Source organism: Populus alba, chromosome 19 (genome assembly GCF_005239225.2).
Source record: "Populus alba chromosome 19, ASM523922v2, whole genome shotgun sequence".
Lineage (NCBI taxonomy): Eukaryota > Viridiplantae > Streptophyta > Magnoliopsida > Malpighiales > Salicaceae > Populus > Populus alba.
Window position 1 is genome coordinate 21,950,339 of NC_133302.1, and position 17,471 is coordinate 21,967,809.

Here is a 17,471-nt window from a genome sequence, read left to right on the forward strand (position 1 = left end):
CTAATACTTGTAAATGTTGGCAGGCGTTCATGATTATAACTTATGTTAACAACAAATCAAGTCCCTTTCATAGCTCAGGTGTCGGTTATACCATACAGTATGGGCTATGAAAGTACCAAGTATTTGTTGTACCAAGTGTTTATACAACATAAATCTAGATTAACCATTTAACAAGCAAAGTATTAAAAGTGAACAAGATAACAAATATAAAACATGTTAGTATCCATCATTAAGGTCCATGTTAAGTTTATATTATACTTATTCTTACACCATTAGTGTGCCCTTTTCACCTTGACATAATTAACTTAGCTAAACATAATGAAAGAAAGAAACATAAAATAAACAAGATAAGAACATAAATGAGAAAGAAGTTAACTAAGTAAAAGAAAGGAAATGAAGTGCATAAACTTGATATTAATGAAAGCAAGACATAAGCAATACAAAGAGAGAAAGCAAGAGCATGATCTTGATCTGAACACCAAGATGCCTCAATACATGGTAAGTGCCTCCTTTTTATAGGCCAAAATTTGGAACTATTGATTTGTTGACTAATTGATGAGTGGGTGGCCACATCTTGACTAGATAACAATCCTTATCTTCTTGTCTGATCAAGACGTCATTGCTAACATCATAATTTGCCCAGAATCCTCAAGAATGTTCTAGGAAATTGTCTCAGCTTTCCAACAAAAAAAAAGATGAGGTCATTTGGACTTCTAGAACTCAAGATATGGGTTGAACACTAAATAGTGTTTGGGCTGCAGGACAGCTTCGGACTTCTTCGTTGTTCCTTCAATTTGGACTTCAAAACGACCTTTTCAAATCTTGGGCTCCTCATGAAAGTTGTAGGCTTTTGTCTTACCTTTCCATCCATATAAAGTGGACCTAAATCCGAAATCTAGAGCTCCAGATATGATCCAATTACCGAGCAATGTTCCGGTTTGGACTGCATCGACATCTCTTTTCTAAGTTTGGCCATCTCTTTGTCCTTTAACTTTCAATGCTTAAACTCATCAATCAATCCTTTTATTTATATGATAGTCCTGCATTTAAAATGAGCATTTACCATAAATTAAGGTATCTTATAATATCAAACTTGTTATTATAAAACATGCTTTAGTTAAGGAGTTATTGATACTTCAAGTGCAAAATGATGATATAAAACCTTGATAAACATGCACTTTTAAGTACTAATCACACCCCCCAACCAGCTTATTACTAGTCCCTAGTAATCTAAAGCGTTAAAATAGAGAAACAATTTGCAAGTTCCACAAAGCAAGGCATTCATCATTCAACTTCCATTAATCTATCCAGATAAACAAACTCTCATTAAATTTATATTCCTGCTTCATACTTCGTAAACAAGATATTAATAAACCTTCTTTTTGTGTGCTCAATGAAAACATAGATGATGGGGCTTTTGTTGGAAGAAAACAATATTATGTTCAAATGTTTAAGGTGAACTTCCTTGGGTTGGGATTATATTTTTTTTTCTTTTTATTTATATACACATACAACTTAAAACACAATGTATCTTTAACCCATGTAACGAGTTTTAGGCTAATGACTCCCAGACCAGTTGGTCTTAGGGCATTAGGTGTTGAGACACCCCTACGAGCTTAACAACTCGGGTTGCAGATACTAATACGTAGATAGTGCAATGTTTGATTCCCTTAAGCTTTTCTCCTTAACCCATGTAACAAGCTTTGGGCCAATAGCTCCCAAGTCAGTTGACTTTAGGGTATTAGGTGTTAAAACACCCCTTCGGGCTTAATTGCTTAGGTTATGGAGGCTACGAAACCAAACTTATCCACGTTTTATTATCATCAATACTATCTTTTTTTTTTCTTTTTTTTTTTCTTTTTTTTTTCTTTTTTTTTGCAAATTATATACTATCCTTTACCCTTAGTTGTTACCTTCAACAAAAGAACATAATTACTGTAATAATCCAATGTGCAACCCACAATCATATGTTAAAGTGTGTGTGTGAAAATGAAGGTTTAATAATACTTGTTAAATGAGTATATGAGCAGAATCAAGTGATAACAATGTGAGAGTTTGTAAACCTGAATATTTCAAGAAATATTATGATAGACCTTGGTAATGAAACTTACTAAGATGCGTCTCTAGAGTCAATAAAATTGATTCCATACTCTGTCATCCTAATAACAATTTTGTCAAATGGTTTTAATAATAGCAAAAACTGTTAGCAAGTTAGTATTTTTTTTTTAAAACTACTACCCTCTCCCCCCAACCAAAACGAGACATTGTCCGCAATGTTCGAAGGTAGAAAGATAGAGTATAAAAGACATCACCTGAAACAGCGAACAATGACAAACCTGAAACACACTTAAACAAACATAAGAAGTAACAAAACAAAATAATATGCTATTAATAAAACCAAAAGACACAAGTTTTCACAGATGAAGGCTCAAATCTAATCTAAGCTTTTTACGGCTTTCCTTAGTTGACCAATCTAGACGACTCATGCAGGGATCAATGACAGGGATGAAAGATTGTAGTTGGTCAATCAATTGTTCAGCAGTAGCAGCAGAGATTATGATTCGTCGTGCCGAAGATGTTAGAAATTCCTGTTCCACAGCTTGATCAAGGAAAGACAGCAACTTATCATAAAAACCATTAACATTTAACAAACCTATAGGTTTATTAAACGCCCTCTATGTAGTCTCACAAACTCTCTCTCTCTCTCTCTCTTTATTAATTATTTATTTTGAAAAAGCATGTATGTACAGGTAGTTGTGATTGTGGCTCACATCTTCCCTTGGTTTTACGTCCAAGAACGGCTTAAACGCCCTCTATGGGTCGGGGATAGGCTTCCCATCCAGTTTTCTTAAAAACTGGCAAACAGGGTCTTTTTTAGTCAGATTCCCAAGACTAAGTCGATCATGTTCTTTATGGAATTGTGACCATAAATCATGAATTACACGATGCACATCGCCACTAGGATGCGTCTCAAGGGTCAATAAAAGATTATCTAAAGACCCCTTACTCAGGCCATCCTTAATGAATTGTATTTTATCTTCACGGTTTACAGATATCATTCCTAAAGAACGACATGTCGCATTACAAGTCCATCTGGCACATCGATGACAGACTTTCAGTCGTTTTGCACGACGTTTCTTTGCAAAAGTGCTTTTACCTGTTCCAGGCATGTGTGAAATGAAAGAATTGGAGGACTCACCTGATAATCGGACCTTTGCTTCAATTAGCCAGCGAATATCTTCAGGAATTCCATGATTCATTAACAACCTCAATCTTGCACACCTAGCACGGTAAATTTTTGTAATCGCATTCTGAGGCAGAGCGGGAAAATACCTTTTCAACTTTTCAAGAGTGGTGTCCATTTTAAAATTAGAATTGGGGAAAATATTCAAAGAAGGGAGAAAGAGCAGAGAATTGTACAAATATATACAAATATCAGTTATTTGGGAAACTGAAAGAACCGACTTAAGAGTCACGGAGTACCGTTATCCGCCATTTGACCGGGGTGAGAGACTAGCAAAACAAAAGTCACACTAAAAAGCAACAAAAAAAATGTGAGAAAAACAAAATAATCAACCTTTATCAATAAGATTATTCAAACCAATGGATTCATTTTCACTAGGAAACTCATCAAAGTAAGCTTTTAAACGATGTTCATTTACCTTCAAAACATTGTCATTCTTTGGATTCTCAATATCAAGGGCCCCATAAGGATACACATGTTTCAAAATAAATGGACCGCTCCATCTTGATCTTAGTTTTTCAGGAAATAAATGGAGTTGAGAATTATAAAGCAAAACTTTTTGACCAGTATCAACTTTTTGACAATTTTCACAAGTTTTGCAGAATGCATGTGTGTCCTTGAACATGGTGGGCCAATAAAATCCATTTTGTAAGATTTTTGCTGTCGTCTCTCTTGATGAGAATTGACTCCCACATGCTTCAAAATGACAAAGTTTAATGACATTACTTACCTCATTGTCGGGAATGCATTTTTGAAATATTTGATCAGGACAATTTTTGAATAAGTAAGGGTCATCTAAGTAAAAGTTCTTCACTTCGTTCAAAAAATTTCCTTTGTCTTCGGTACTCCAGTGAGCTGGCAAATCTCCTGTTGCAAGAAAATTGATATTTTTAGCAAACCAAGGCATTGAACTGAGAGAAAGTAAGGATTCTTCAGGAAAGTAATCATCGATTGGTGTGATGTCAGATATCAAATCTGTTGTCACTCTCGACAAAAGATCGGCATCAATATTTTCGGTGCCTTTTTCATCCGTGATTTCTTCCTGAGAATAAATCATTTGCAAATCTTCATATTCATCCAACTCAATTTTACTCAAAGTAGATTCAAGTTGATCATGAACTAATTCTTCAATATGATCTACTTCTTGTAAATCATTATCATCTCCAGGCTGCTTGCAAACGTTGAAAATATTCATCTCCAATGTCATGTTTCCAAAAGATAACTTCATGAGTCCATTCCTACAATTAATCAATGCATTAGAAGTTGCAAGAAACGGACGTCCTAAAATAATAGGAAATGAATTACATGCTTCAATAGGTTGCGTGTCCAAGACAATAAAATCCACAGGATAAATGAATTTATCGACTTGTACTAACACATCTTCGATTATTCCTCTAGGCACTTTTACAGATCTATCGGCGAGTAAAAGAGTTACAGAAGTTGGTTTTAACTCACCTAGATTGAGACTTTGAAAAACTGAATATGGAAGTAAATTCACACTAGCTCCAAGATCAAGTAAGGCTCTTTCAATTTTATGTTCTCCAATAAAGCAAGAAATTGTAGGGCAACCAGGGTCTTTATATTTCAAAGCATTATTGTTCTGAAGAATGGCACTTACTTGTTCGGCTAAAAAGGCTTTCTTTTTCACATTCAGTTTTCTCTTCACAGTGCACATATCTTTCAAAAATTTAGCATAGGAAGGAACCTGTTTAATAGCATCCAACAAAGGTATATTGATCCTTACCTGTTTGAAAATTTCAAAGATTTCAGAGTTGTGATTGACTTTCCTTTGTTTGGTCATGGCATGAGGAAATGGAAGTGCTGGCGGGGAATCAACCTTTTCTTTGCAATGTTCAGATTCAACCCCTTCCTTACCCTCAGAGATAGACTCATCATCTTTCTCACAAGGTTCAAGAATGGGTTTTTCAATAACCTTACCACTACGCAGAGTGATGACTGATTTGACTTGATCCATGTGTTGGCTTCCAGAACCACTTGCATTTGCATTGTATTGCCCCTTTGGATTTTGCTGTGGTTGAGAAGGAAACTTACCTTTCTCTTGGAAACTGAGAGCAGTTGTTAATTTTGCAAGAGCATCTTTAAAATCGGTCATGCTTTGAGCAAGTTGAGTATTGATTGTCTCCTGCTTTTCAATGAATGCATGCAATGTTTCCTCAAAATTTCTTCTAGGAGGTGGAGCATAAGGAGGTGCATATCCATGAGAATTTTGGAAATTATGGTGTGCTTGAAACGGTGGATGTGAAGTTTGTGCATTGTTGCTATCACTCTTCCAACTGAAATTTGGGTGATTTCTCCAACCAGGATTGTATGTTTGCGAGTATGGGTTATGGTTGGGCCTTTGGAAACTGTTTAAAGCATGGGCTTGTTCATGGAGGCATTCCTTGAAAGAAGGCAAAGTTGGACAATCATTGGTTGCATGCTCATTTGTTTCACAGATTTGACACACAATGTCTTGAACAGATTTTAATTGACCACTCTTTTTTAATTCTAGTGCCTCGACTTTTCTAGCTAAAGATGCAAACTTGGCTTGGAGGTCATGATCTTCACTAAGGTTGTGCATACCCCCACTAGATGTATGAGGTTGAGTTTTACCTGGTGCCTCATAAGTACCTGTGGTGTCCCAATTTTGAGCATTTTCAGCTAGCAAGTCTAGGTACTCCATTGCTTCATTAGGGTCTTTATCTTCAAAAGTTTCATTGCACATCAATTCAACCATTTGCCTATCTCTAGGTGTTAAACCTTCATAAAAATGTGAAACCAATCTCCATGTTTCAAAACCATGATGAGGGCAAGTATTAAGCAAATCTCGATACCTATCCCAACATTGGTAAAATGTTTCTCCTGGTTTTTGAGTGAAAGTGATGATTTGTCTTTTGAAAGAGTTTGTTCTGTGAGATGGAAAAAACTTCTTTAAAAATTGTTGTTGCATATCATCCCAAGCACGAATGGATCCTGGTCTCAAATTTTGTAGCCATGTTTTAGCTTTATCTTTTAATGAAAAAGGAAAAAGCTTTAATCGAATGGTGTTCATGCTACAATTTGAGTTATTATAGGTATTACAGACCTCCTCAAATTCCCTTAAATGCAAGTATGGATTTTCTAAGTCTAAGCCATGAAAAGATGGTAAAAGTTGAATAATGTCTGGCTTAAAATTAAAATGAGATGTATCAGGAGGGAAAACTATGCATGAGGGTGCACTTGTTCTTGTAGGATTCATATGATCTCTAAGTGTTCTCATACGGTTATTCTCATTATTCTCATTATGAAGCGATTGATTATCTTCTTCGGCCATATTTTCTGAAAATGATGAAGATACCCTACAAAGTCGACCACTTAATGTACGTGACCAAACTCTCATGCACGTGTAAGAAGAGAATAAAAGGAAGAAAAGAAAAGAGAAGAAAAAGAAACAAAAGAAAACAAAAGAAACAAAGTTAAATAAAATGAAAAGTGAAGAGAGAAAATAAAATAAATATTATAATTTATACAAGAATTTACCTCCCCGGCAACGGTGCCAAAAACTTGACACGACCAAAAGCTTGATGTCTCTTCCCAAGTGCAGGAGTGTCGAAGTAATAAATAACCCGACAAGACCGGGGTCGAACCACAGAGAGGTTAATTGTATAAATTATAAATAACAAGACAACAACAACAACAACAACAACAACAACAATAATACTCAGTACATGGCGTTGTTATACCTGAGAATGATCTAAAGATCGGGTCACAGGTTTCCAGCCTATATACTGACTTTATGAAAAGATCAAAGGGATATATTACAGAATGTAAATAACAACAACAACAATAATAAAAATAATAATAGTAGTAGTAGTTGCAATAGAAGAAGATGAAGAAATTAATGAGAACTTTGAGTTGGAAGATTAATGTAAGGATTAAACAATGATAAAAACGAATGTCAAGGTTAGAGGATCCACTAATGGTACTTCAAACAAGTATAATATAAACTCTTATTACTCAATTGGAAACCACACATAAAGGAGGTTCCAATCAGATCATAAATTGTTAACATGATTACATTAGTTATCTTATTCGAATAAAGCTAATACTTGTAAATGTTGGCAGGCGTTCATGATTATAACTTATGTTAACAACAAATCAAGTCCCTTTCATAGCTCAGGTGTCGGTTATACCATACAGTATGGGCTATGAAAGTACCAAGTATTTGTTGTACCAAGTGTTATACAACATAAATCTAGATTAACCATTTAACAAGCAAAGTATTAAAAGTGAACAAGATAACAAATATAAAACATGTTAGTATCCATCGTTAAGGTCCATGTTAAGTTTATATTATACTTATTCTTACACCATTAGTGTGCCCTTTTCACCTTGACATAATTAACTTAGCTAAACATAATGAAAGAAAGAAACATAAATAAACAAGATAAGAACATAAATGAGAAAGAAGTTAACTAAGTAAAAGAAAGGAAATGAAGTGCATAAACTTGATATTAATGAAAGCAAGACATAAGCAATACAAAGAGAGAAAGCAAGAGCATGATCTTGATCTGAACACCAAGATGCCTCAATACATGGTAAGTGCCTCCTTTTATAGGCCAAAAATTTGGAACTATTGATTTGTTGACTAATTGATGAGTGGGTGGCCACATCTTGACTAGATAACAATCCTTATCTTCTTGTCTGATCAAGACGTCATTGCTAACATCATAATTTGCCCAGAATCCTCAAGAATGTTCTAGGAAATTGTCTCAGCTTTCCAACAAAAAAAAGATGAGGTCATTTGGACTTCTAGAACTCAAGATATGGGCTGAACACTAAATAGTGTTTGGGCTGCAGGACAGCTTCGGACTTCTTCGTTGTTCCTTCAATTTGGACTTCAAAACGATCTTTTCAAATCTTGGGCTCCTCATGAAAGTTGTAGGCTTTTGTCTTACCTTTCCATCCATATAAAGTGGACCTAAATCCGAAATCTAGAGCTCCAGATATGATCCAATTACCGAGCAATGTTCCGGTTTGGACTGCACCGACATCTCTTTTCTAAGTTTGGCCATCTCTTTGTCCTTTAACTTTCAATGCTTAAACTCATCAATCAATCCTTTTATTTATGTGATAGTCCTGCATTTAAAATGAGCATTTACCATAAATTAAGGTATCTTATAATATCAAACTTGTTATTATAAAACATGCTTTAGTTAAGGAGTTATTGATACTTCAAGTGCAAAATGATGATATAAAACCTTGATAAACATGCACTTTTAAGTACTAATCAGTATAGGAGTGGAAAGTAGTTTGAAGTAGAATACATGCAAAAAGATGCCTACACCCCCACAGATTTAGGATTCTTTCATATCAAGATGAGTGTTGCAAACTCGTATACCCAAGGAATATATCTCCACCAAAATAACCTTGGATAATTATAATGGTCTTACAAACTTAAGGGAACATGTATAAAATATGCATAGCAACTTAAAACTAGTTATCCACACATAACTTTTTAGGGTCACCTAGGCAGATGATGAGAGGACTTTTTTTAAAAGGTGTCTTTCATAAGCCTTCTAAGCCTAATAGAGAAATTAAAAAAAGAAAAAAACTAAGGTATAGAAGGCCCTTTTTAAACACTGCTAATTAGCATATAGCATTTTTTGAACGCCTTAACTGTGGGTTCCTCTTTAAGCACCCTCAGTAGTTTGTCAAAGCCACTTGTTGGAGTGGAGTTGAGTGAGACTTAGGTTAAAGTAATGAAAAACACCCCTTATAAATCTTTGAAAGGAAATGAGTACCCAAACATATACATGTAAATGGGTAGTAATAATAAAATTTCCTCTAATAAGTTTGCTGGTGACCTGGTGATATAATCATTAGCCTTTGACAACAAGACCAACTAATCCCCTGGTTTTTTAGAGTTGGCTAGGGTTACTTGCTAATAGAACACAGTACTTCCTACCTCATCTAGAGATGTCCGAGGTAATCTTAAATGTCCTAGGTAATTTTAAATGTCCCTTGAGGTTTTAAACCTCCTTGTGAATAATCTTGTTCCTTTTTCCACTAGAAAATGATTGGCCCTACATCACCGTATTTTATTCCCAGCAATGAATAAATGACATGTGTCATCCCATTATAACCCTAGGGAGGCTAAACACCTACTATATTGATGACACTCTGCCAAATGTTTTTCTCAAGAAGATTTATTTTACCTCACCCTAAAAACATTTAAAATCAACATGGGAAAACACCTATTTTCTAGGGAAGTGGAGACAAACCTGACTTGTGTCTTTCAAAAAGCTTTTCAAGTCCTTTTGCTTCAAATGCATAAAGATTCAGGGGCAACTGATGAGTTAGTTTTTTTTATTGAATTATTTTTGTACTTTAAAAGAGTCCAAACCCATAATAGGGTGATAATTCAATAAAACACGAGTCTAGAAAAATATCAAACACAATATATTTGAGTTCAATCGTGAATAGAGCTCAAGAAACCATGGGTCTGGAAAAATGTAAAATCCAGTATATTTAGGTTCGATGATGGGTCTGGTAAAATATCATACCCAACTTGCTTGGTTTTCGTCACGAGCTAAGTCCAAGACATCATAGGTCTAGCAAGTTGCCAAACCTAATATACTTATGTTCAATTATGAGCTAAGCCCAAGACATCGTGAGTCTGGAAAGTCAGCAAATCTAATATTATTAGGTTTAGCCATGAGCTAAGCCCAAGGCATTATGTGTTTGACAAGTCTTAAGGCATTATATGTTTGACAAGTCTCCAGACCCAATATACTTGGATTTGGTCTTGAGCTGAGCCCATGATACCATAGGTCTAACAAGTCTCCAAACTCAATAAATTAGATTCTTTCACGAGCTAAGCCCAAGGCACCGTGAGTTTGGAAAGTCGTCATACCCAATACACTTAGGTTCGGCTGTGAGCTAAGCCCAAGGAAATGTGGGGCTATCAAGTTACCAGACTCATCTCCCCTAAGTTTGGCTATGAACTTAATCGATCTTAGAGATCCATGTTAAGACCATAAGGTTCTATTTTAAGATTATTTATGCATCATATTCATATAAAAAATAATCATCTCTCTAAACCTATAAATGTATGAAAGGTCTTTTAAGGGCCTACCATATTCTCATCTCAATAAATGCTCATTAATTTGTAAGGGATATTTATCCCTCATTAATGATCTATAAGAGATCTATATCTCTTATTAATGTCATTAAGTGAAAATGATTTATTGGTTCTTTCATTACACCAAAATAACAAGGTTTAGAGAGTATAAATACCCCTTAAACAACCTAGATAAAAGATTTACTTTTTCTTACTCTTAAAACATATATATATATATATATATATATATATATATATATTTCTTTAAAGTATTAATCATATAAAAATAAAAACAAACACTCTTATTCTTGGGATTTAAAGCCTTTTCTTTTATTTATTATCATTCTCATTTAAAGTTATTGACTTTATTATTGAAGGGTTCCTAAATCCCACTAATAGAAACTGTTTTGCAAGTAACAAGATATTTACTATTGATTTTCCACCTCTAGGACTAAGAAGAAGGAAATATCAATATGAACATTTGATTAACCATTCAAACACCAAATAACCTAATTCATAAGTATATTGAATTTTAAAACATCATCAACCTTTAAGTATGATTATAAGAAAATTGATTTATTCACCTATATTCTCACCGAGGAGAACACTCTATTCGTTATTCGATAAGGAGATTCTAAAATGGTTGGAAGCTTGCCTCTTAATAAAAAAATCTATGCATTTCATTATTACTAAATATCATATGTTATAGTAAAATGATGTAATGAAAAAAATATTGTGATTTGAACTCAAAAAAGCTTTGATATTGATCATGATGTGTATCAATAATCATTTGATCCAAAAATTTAACTATCATCTATCCATTATGTATATAGTGAAATCTACAAAAACTCTAAAATGTGTGCATTGATAGAAAAGCAATTGATATCATTGTTATTAAACTCATTCTTTATCTGCTAATCCGAAACTTGATCCATATCTAATTTCAAATTAAACCAGATAAGAGTTGATTTAATAAGACTCAATTGAGTTGGCAAGTCATTTGACAATCCGATCGATAATGTAAAAAATTGATTTGATTTTTAAAAAAATTCTAAAAGACATTAATTTTTTAACTTTCTTAAAAATTACAAAACTTGGATGTTTTGGATTGATCCAAATTAATCTAGATTAGTTTATTTAACTCATGATTTGGATATTGAACCGGATTATAAATTAGATAGAGTTTAATAATTTTAATTAAGATAAAAAAAAAAAAAAAATTCGATGAGCAGGACCATAAAGCCCTGTAAGGAAACAGAGTTAAGGTTGCAGAGGACAAATTAAGAACAGGGCTAAACGCGTCTGAATTATATTGTTTGGTTGTGATGATTATTGGGCACTCATGTGAATTGATGAAGTATTGATTTGTCCATGCCTGAATGCTGACAAAGCTCTAAAGCAAACCCAGCTGCCAGTTGACACATGACCTGCAAATGACTATCGCAAACAAAATCATACTAAAAAACCTATGCTAAAAAAATGATGCTTTAGATTGTATGAATTATTTTGAAAAGATGGATTTCAAAGTATGGACAATAAAATAATTAATTTCATAAAAAGGGGTTAATTATGTTACCCAGCTTGAAGATGCAATAGTCAAGACAGTAGTCTAGAGTTCAACTATATGCATATATGCGTATTTTACTGAACTTTAAAAGTTTAAATCATTAATTATATTGTACTTAATTTTTTATTTAATAAAATCATAAAAATAATAAAATTCAAATTTATTATAAAGAATCCTTTTAATTCAAAAAAATTAAGTTACTAGACATGGTATAATTTAAATAATAGTTATATAACAATCAACCAAAATAATTAAATTTGATTTGTTTAATGACCCAGCACAAGCTCAAGTAATTATTGTACAAATTAATTGGAATTGATCTGAGTTAATCAAAACAAATGATATTATTTTAATTTTTTAAAGTTAGAACAATATTATTTTGAGAAAATACATTTAAAAAGTGAAATAAAATTTTAATTAGATTAAGAATTAACTCGTTATGTCGATCAAATCAAATCAAATTAAATTATTATTTATAAAAAAACACATAGCTTAAACTAGGATCAAATTAACCGTGTTCCATGTCGGATTTAATAGCTGAAACTCAAATTAGTGTATTTGTCATGAGAAATTTCTCTATGGCAATGAACCTGTAATGTGGAAATTGCAAGCTATATATTTAGCTCTTTAACCAATACCTTGAAGGTTATATCATGTATGCGTGTTATAAAATATTTCAAGATGCATGATTGTAAATGCATGGCATGGAGTTCATGGACTCACATCACACCCTCCAAATTATTTGGAACAGGGTGAGTTAAGAATTTCCTACAATCTCCCTCAAGTTATGGAGTGCTAAAAGCAAGGCAAATAGGGCACACCTCCCTCCTTTTCATGGTTAATTAGGAAGGAAAGTGATTAAGCTATTTTAAAAATCATTTAATGAAGTTATTGACGAGGGATTGAGGGATACATGGCGTTACTAATAAACTGGTTAGATGAATAATATCTCAATTATATATATATATATATATATATATATATATATATATATATATAATTGATTGATTGATTAATTAATTGATTTAAGAATTGAAAGACACATACAAATATACGGCACCGGCCAATGCCATAATAAATTCAAATACATCAATGATGTGAATTTTCACTTTGGTCTTGGAATTCGATCAATGATTTTTCAACTGTAGGCTGTATTTTTGGCCCATAGAAGTACAATATGATCTGGCAAATTTTCCCCTTAATTTTGAATATCATATAATTAGTTTTTGTAAAGACAGTAATTTCCCATATGATTATTCTCGAGATAAATTAAGTCGGTTCAAAAATATCTTAATTATTAAAACAAAATGTATAGCATTATTAATTAAAATATTATCATCTCATAGAAGTGTCCCCCAAACAAATAATTCATAAATTTTCATATTTCTTTATGGCTAATATTTAATTGACACAACATCAAGAGATTATTTTCCCAGCTAATATAGTTGATACTATATTCAACAATAATTTCCTTTTTTTTTCTTTTTTTTTTTTTCCGCCGGTGCTGAAAAAGATGGGAGCATGTCATATATAGGACAGCACACAGTATACAATAATATCGAAATCTTTTTATGTTTCCATATGGAGGAATAAAGGCATATGTGCATTTCCATGCCTTGATTTCCATCGGACCCCGAAAGGTTCAATTTTTTTTGGAGTGATAGGAAGGTAGCCAAGAGTGGAGACAGATCAGAGAGAATTATCCTTCCCGTGAGGAAAACTTGGAGGCATTCACAAAACACAACTGGAACATGCTTTGACGCTTCATTTTTGCTCCTTTCGATGGTGTTCGATCACGAGTAGATTCCTTCCTCTCACGTTAACCCCACCACGTCACCACTCAAAATCTTTCAATATATATATATAATTAATCCAGGAAATGCCAGAACCAACAAACCAAAGCTACAGGAACAACAAAAACAAGAGCAAAAGCATAGCCCAAGAAATCTATGGTATCCAATCTCCATTCGAAACATCTCTTCCATTCCTTCAATTTTCTATGCCTCCTAAATTGTCCCACTCAAGATCATCTAACAAATTAATCGTATATACATCGTATATACATGTATGATTGTGTGTGTAGCTCTTCTCTATACATGTTGCATATGTTCTATATATGTCTTATATATCGAACCATCAAGCTTTTGCTAGCCCCAACTTTTCATGTAAAGACATAATCTACTTCCGTTGTTGTTTTGGACATTGAATCAGTTTGTCAATGATGAAATTGATAATTACTTACCATGACGAACAAATCACGATGGATATCCTTGAAGGCTTATGTACAGCGACGGTATGGATGATCATATATATATATAGATTGGTTTAAATGGCTATGTGTAATGAGGAATTATTTTTAATTAGATAGGGTGAATAATAAGATAAACTCCATATTGTACCTTAAAGACTCTAGAATTTTACATCCCGTGTTCGGTTGCCCTCTAGGAATAAAAATGACAGACAAAAACATGTTTGGTTTGAAAAATATAAAATATAAAATAAATTCATTTTTAGAATAATTTTTAAGTAAATTTATATTCTTTCACAAAATATGAGACGTAAGAAAACATAGATCTTTTTTATTTCAATCGTTATTGTCTATTCTATTTTAAAACAGTAACAAAACTCTATATGTTGTAAGGACATGTGTGATGTGATGCTTAAGGAAGGAAAAATTTGATGCATCATATAATTAGACATAAGTGAGACATGATTAAAATGAAAGTTGATTCCAAAATATATGAGAATTGAAAGTATTCAAAAAATGATTAATCAATGAGTGGTGGGCCAATTTGCAAAGCATGGGCAAGATAAAAAAATGTACACAAGAATGATCTTCCAATGCATACATACGGAAGAGAATTGATCGTTAATATTAAAAATGAAGAGGAAATGGTGAGTTTAAAGTTATATTAACATGGTGTTGGCTCCATGAGATACAGTTGATGTTAAGAGAAACAAACTACTAAGCTAATTTATAATGTCCAGGACTCTCATATATACAACAAATTTTAAGTTTTATTAATTTATTTATTTTAGTTCATAGCATAGCATGTAAAAAAAAGCTCCAAGATTACAATTTGGGTTAGCACAATTATTTATTGCGATAAAACTCAGCTTATTTTCCTATTTAAGAAGCCAGTGAGCCACACAAATTTTGGAGGGGGAGAGAGAGAGGGTTCATGTTTTCTAGTGAGCAAGAAAGAGAAGCCATGTTTAAGAAGCTTCAACTTCTTCGTTCCATCACCAACTCTCATGCGGTAGTACTACTCTCATGATTTCTTTTACCTCCAACAAGTTCTCCTTGGCTTCCTTTGAATGTCCTTTATCTTTGACTTGCTCAAAAGCTTAAAGCTTATACAATATCATGATTATAACCATCCTCTTCTTCTTCTTCTTCTTCTTCTTCTGATCAATTTCTGTTTTTTCCTTATTGTTATCATGATCATATGGTAGAACCGTGTGCTACAATTACTTTAAGCTTTCCTATAATCTAATATACATGCTTCTGCTTTTCTATCCTTTGTATAATCAAATAAGCTTTCTAATATATTCTGGTATGTATATCACTTACAAAACCCACCTTTTTTAACATCCAAATCTCTACTTGACTTTCATTTTTTGAATCATGATAAATCAACAAGCTTCGTTTTGATTTATTTGGATGAAACTTTTGATTACTAATATTGTATGATTCTATATCATTAATTATCCATCTTGTTATATGAGCAGCACGACAAAGCCTCTGTCATATTAGATGCATCAAAGTACATAAAAGACTTGAAGCAAAGGGTAGAACGATTGAATCAAGACATTGCTACAGCTGCAAGCTTTACCGGCGAGAATTTTCCTACGGTATGCTATAGAATCCACCAATAATCTTATGTATGAAGAAATTGTTTGAATGGGATGTGGTTCTTTGCGATTTCTTTCTGGGAAACAGTGTTGTGACTTGGGTTCTCTCTTTAAACATCGACAGATTAGAGTAGAAGAACAAGAGGATGATTTTCTGATTAAGGTATTCACCACAAGGAATTGCCAGGGATTACTTGTATTCATACTGGAAGCTTTTGAAGAGCTCAGCCTTGAGGTTCTCCAAGCTAGGGTTTCTACTTCAGACAGTTTCATTTTAGAAGCTATTGCTACAAGAGTAAGAGGACAAGTAGAGATTTTTTCTGCTAAACATTTTTATGCACGAGCATATATTCTCGTGCCCTATCCTCTCACATATGTTGTGTGCAAACATACAGTGATTGCATGTAAAGTTTCTTATGTGTATATAGTCAATGAACTGTAGCTCAATTAGAGGTCTCCAATTCGAGCTTCTAATAAACTTGCTGATGTTACAGGAGAATAAAGAAGCTGATGACCATATCGATGCTCAAATGGTTGAACAAGTAGTATTGCAAGGGATACAAAAATGGATTGAAGTTAGCGAGCAAGAATGAAGCAAAGCAATTGCTAGCTAGCTAGTAGCCAACATATAGGTTGCTTCCTTCATCGCATGTGAATCAATGATTTTTCATATGCTGTAGAGAAAATCCAAAAACTGGGCATGCCATATCGATCCTGTATAAGTGCATCATGTGAGTCAATCTGTTTTTATGTACAATGAGAAACAAATGGCAACAAAATGTTTTGATTCCTTCTAGTTTTTTTTTTTTTTTTTTTGGCATTTCTCCTTCGAGTAGCTAGTGATCATCAAAATCTTAAGTGAGTTTCTCTTTATGTTGAAGGCAATTAAGAGAGTGTTTATACTTGGTGTAAAACCATTCTCTAGCTAGAGCTTTCTCTACTTGATTCAGCCATGGATGCTTCCTCTCACGGATCAGCCGCAGTACAAGAAGACCTATGGTGACGACAGATTCATTGCTCTAAAGGCATGACCAAAGAGAACAACAAAATCATGCATCGTGTTCACATAGTTAATTTGAAAATCTAAAAGGTAAGAGTTGGACATGGAAAATTTACCTTCCTTGAAATGGAATTTCAAAAAAATTAATACAAAATAAACACAGGGAAACTTAAAGGATCTCCTCCATCTATTAGGAGTGTTTCAATTTGGTCCCTCTCCTCTTGATTTCACTAGTTTCTCGGCTTATCAAAATTGGGCCACTTCATTTTAATCCTCTCCATAGATGGCCCCTACAATTAATAAAACAGAATAGTACTTTTAAGTAATGTAAATATAAAATATAAATTACAAAATATTCGGTTGTTTGTTAATATTTTGGATAAAAAATTTAAGAGATTTTTTTTTTTTGTAACAGAGATCTTCTTGTATTTAAAAAGGAAATTTCTTCTTATTTTTCTATCACAATTTTTTTTTCATATATCAGAGTGATTGGATTTGGGATCCACCTCAAATGAGCCAAACAAAGTTGATTTTAATGGAAACATATACGAATAAAAGTACTGATATTATGATATAACACGAAATTTTACTTCAAATTTTCATAATATTTAGGAAAATAATTTACAAAAAAAAAAAGACTTTTTTGTTAATATACAGAGAACATTCATTATTAAAATAAAATATTGAATAAAGGAAACTTCAT

General features: G+C 33.1%; 1 protein-coding gene across 1 annotated transcript; it reads left to right on the plus strand.

The window, feature by feature from the left end:
* Positions 1–15,016: 15,016 nt before the first annotated feature.
* Positions 15,017–16,564, plus strand: LOC118034413 (uncharacterized). The gene is made up of 4 exons (XM_035039691.1): positions 15,017–15,173; positions 15,646–15,768; positions 15,893–16,063; positions 16,263–16,564. The coding sequence occupies exons 1-4, from the start codon at positions 15,096–15,098 to the stop codon at positions 16,359–16,361; spliced, it is 471 nt and encodes a 156-aa protein (XP_034895582.1). The 5' UTR covers positions 15,017–15,095; the 3' UTR covers positions 16,362–16,564.
* The last annotated feature ends 907 nt before the right edge of the window (positions 16,565–17,471 follow it).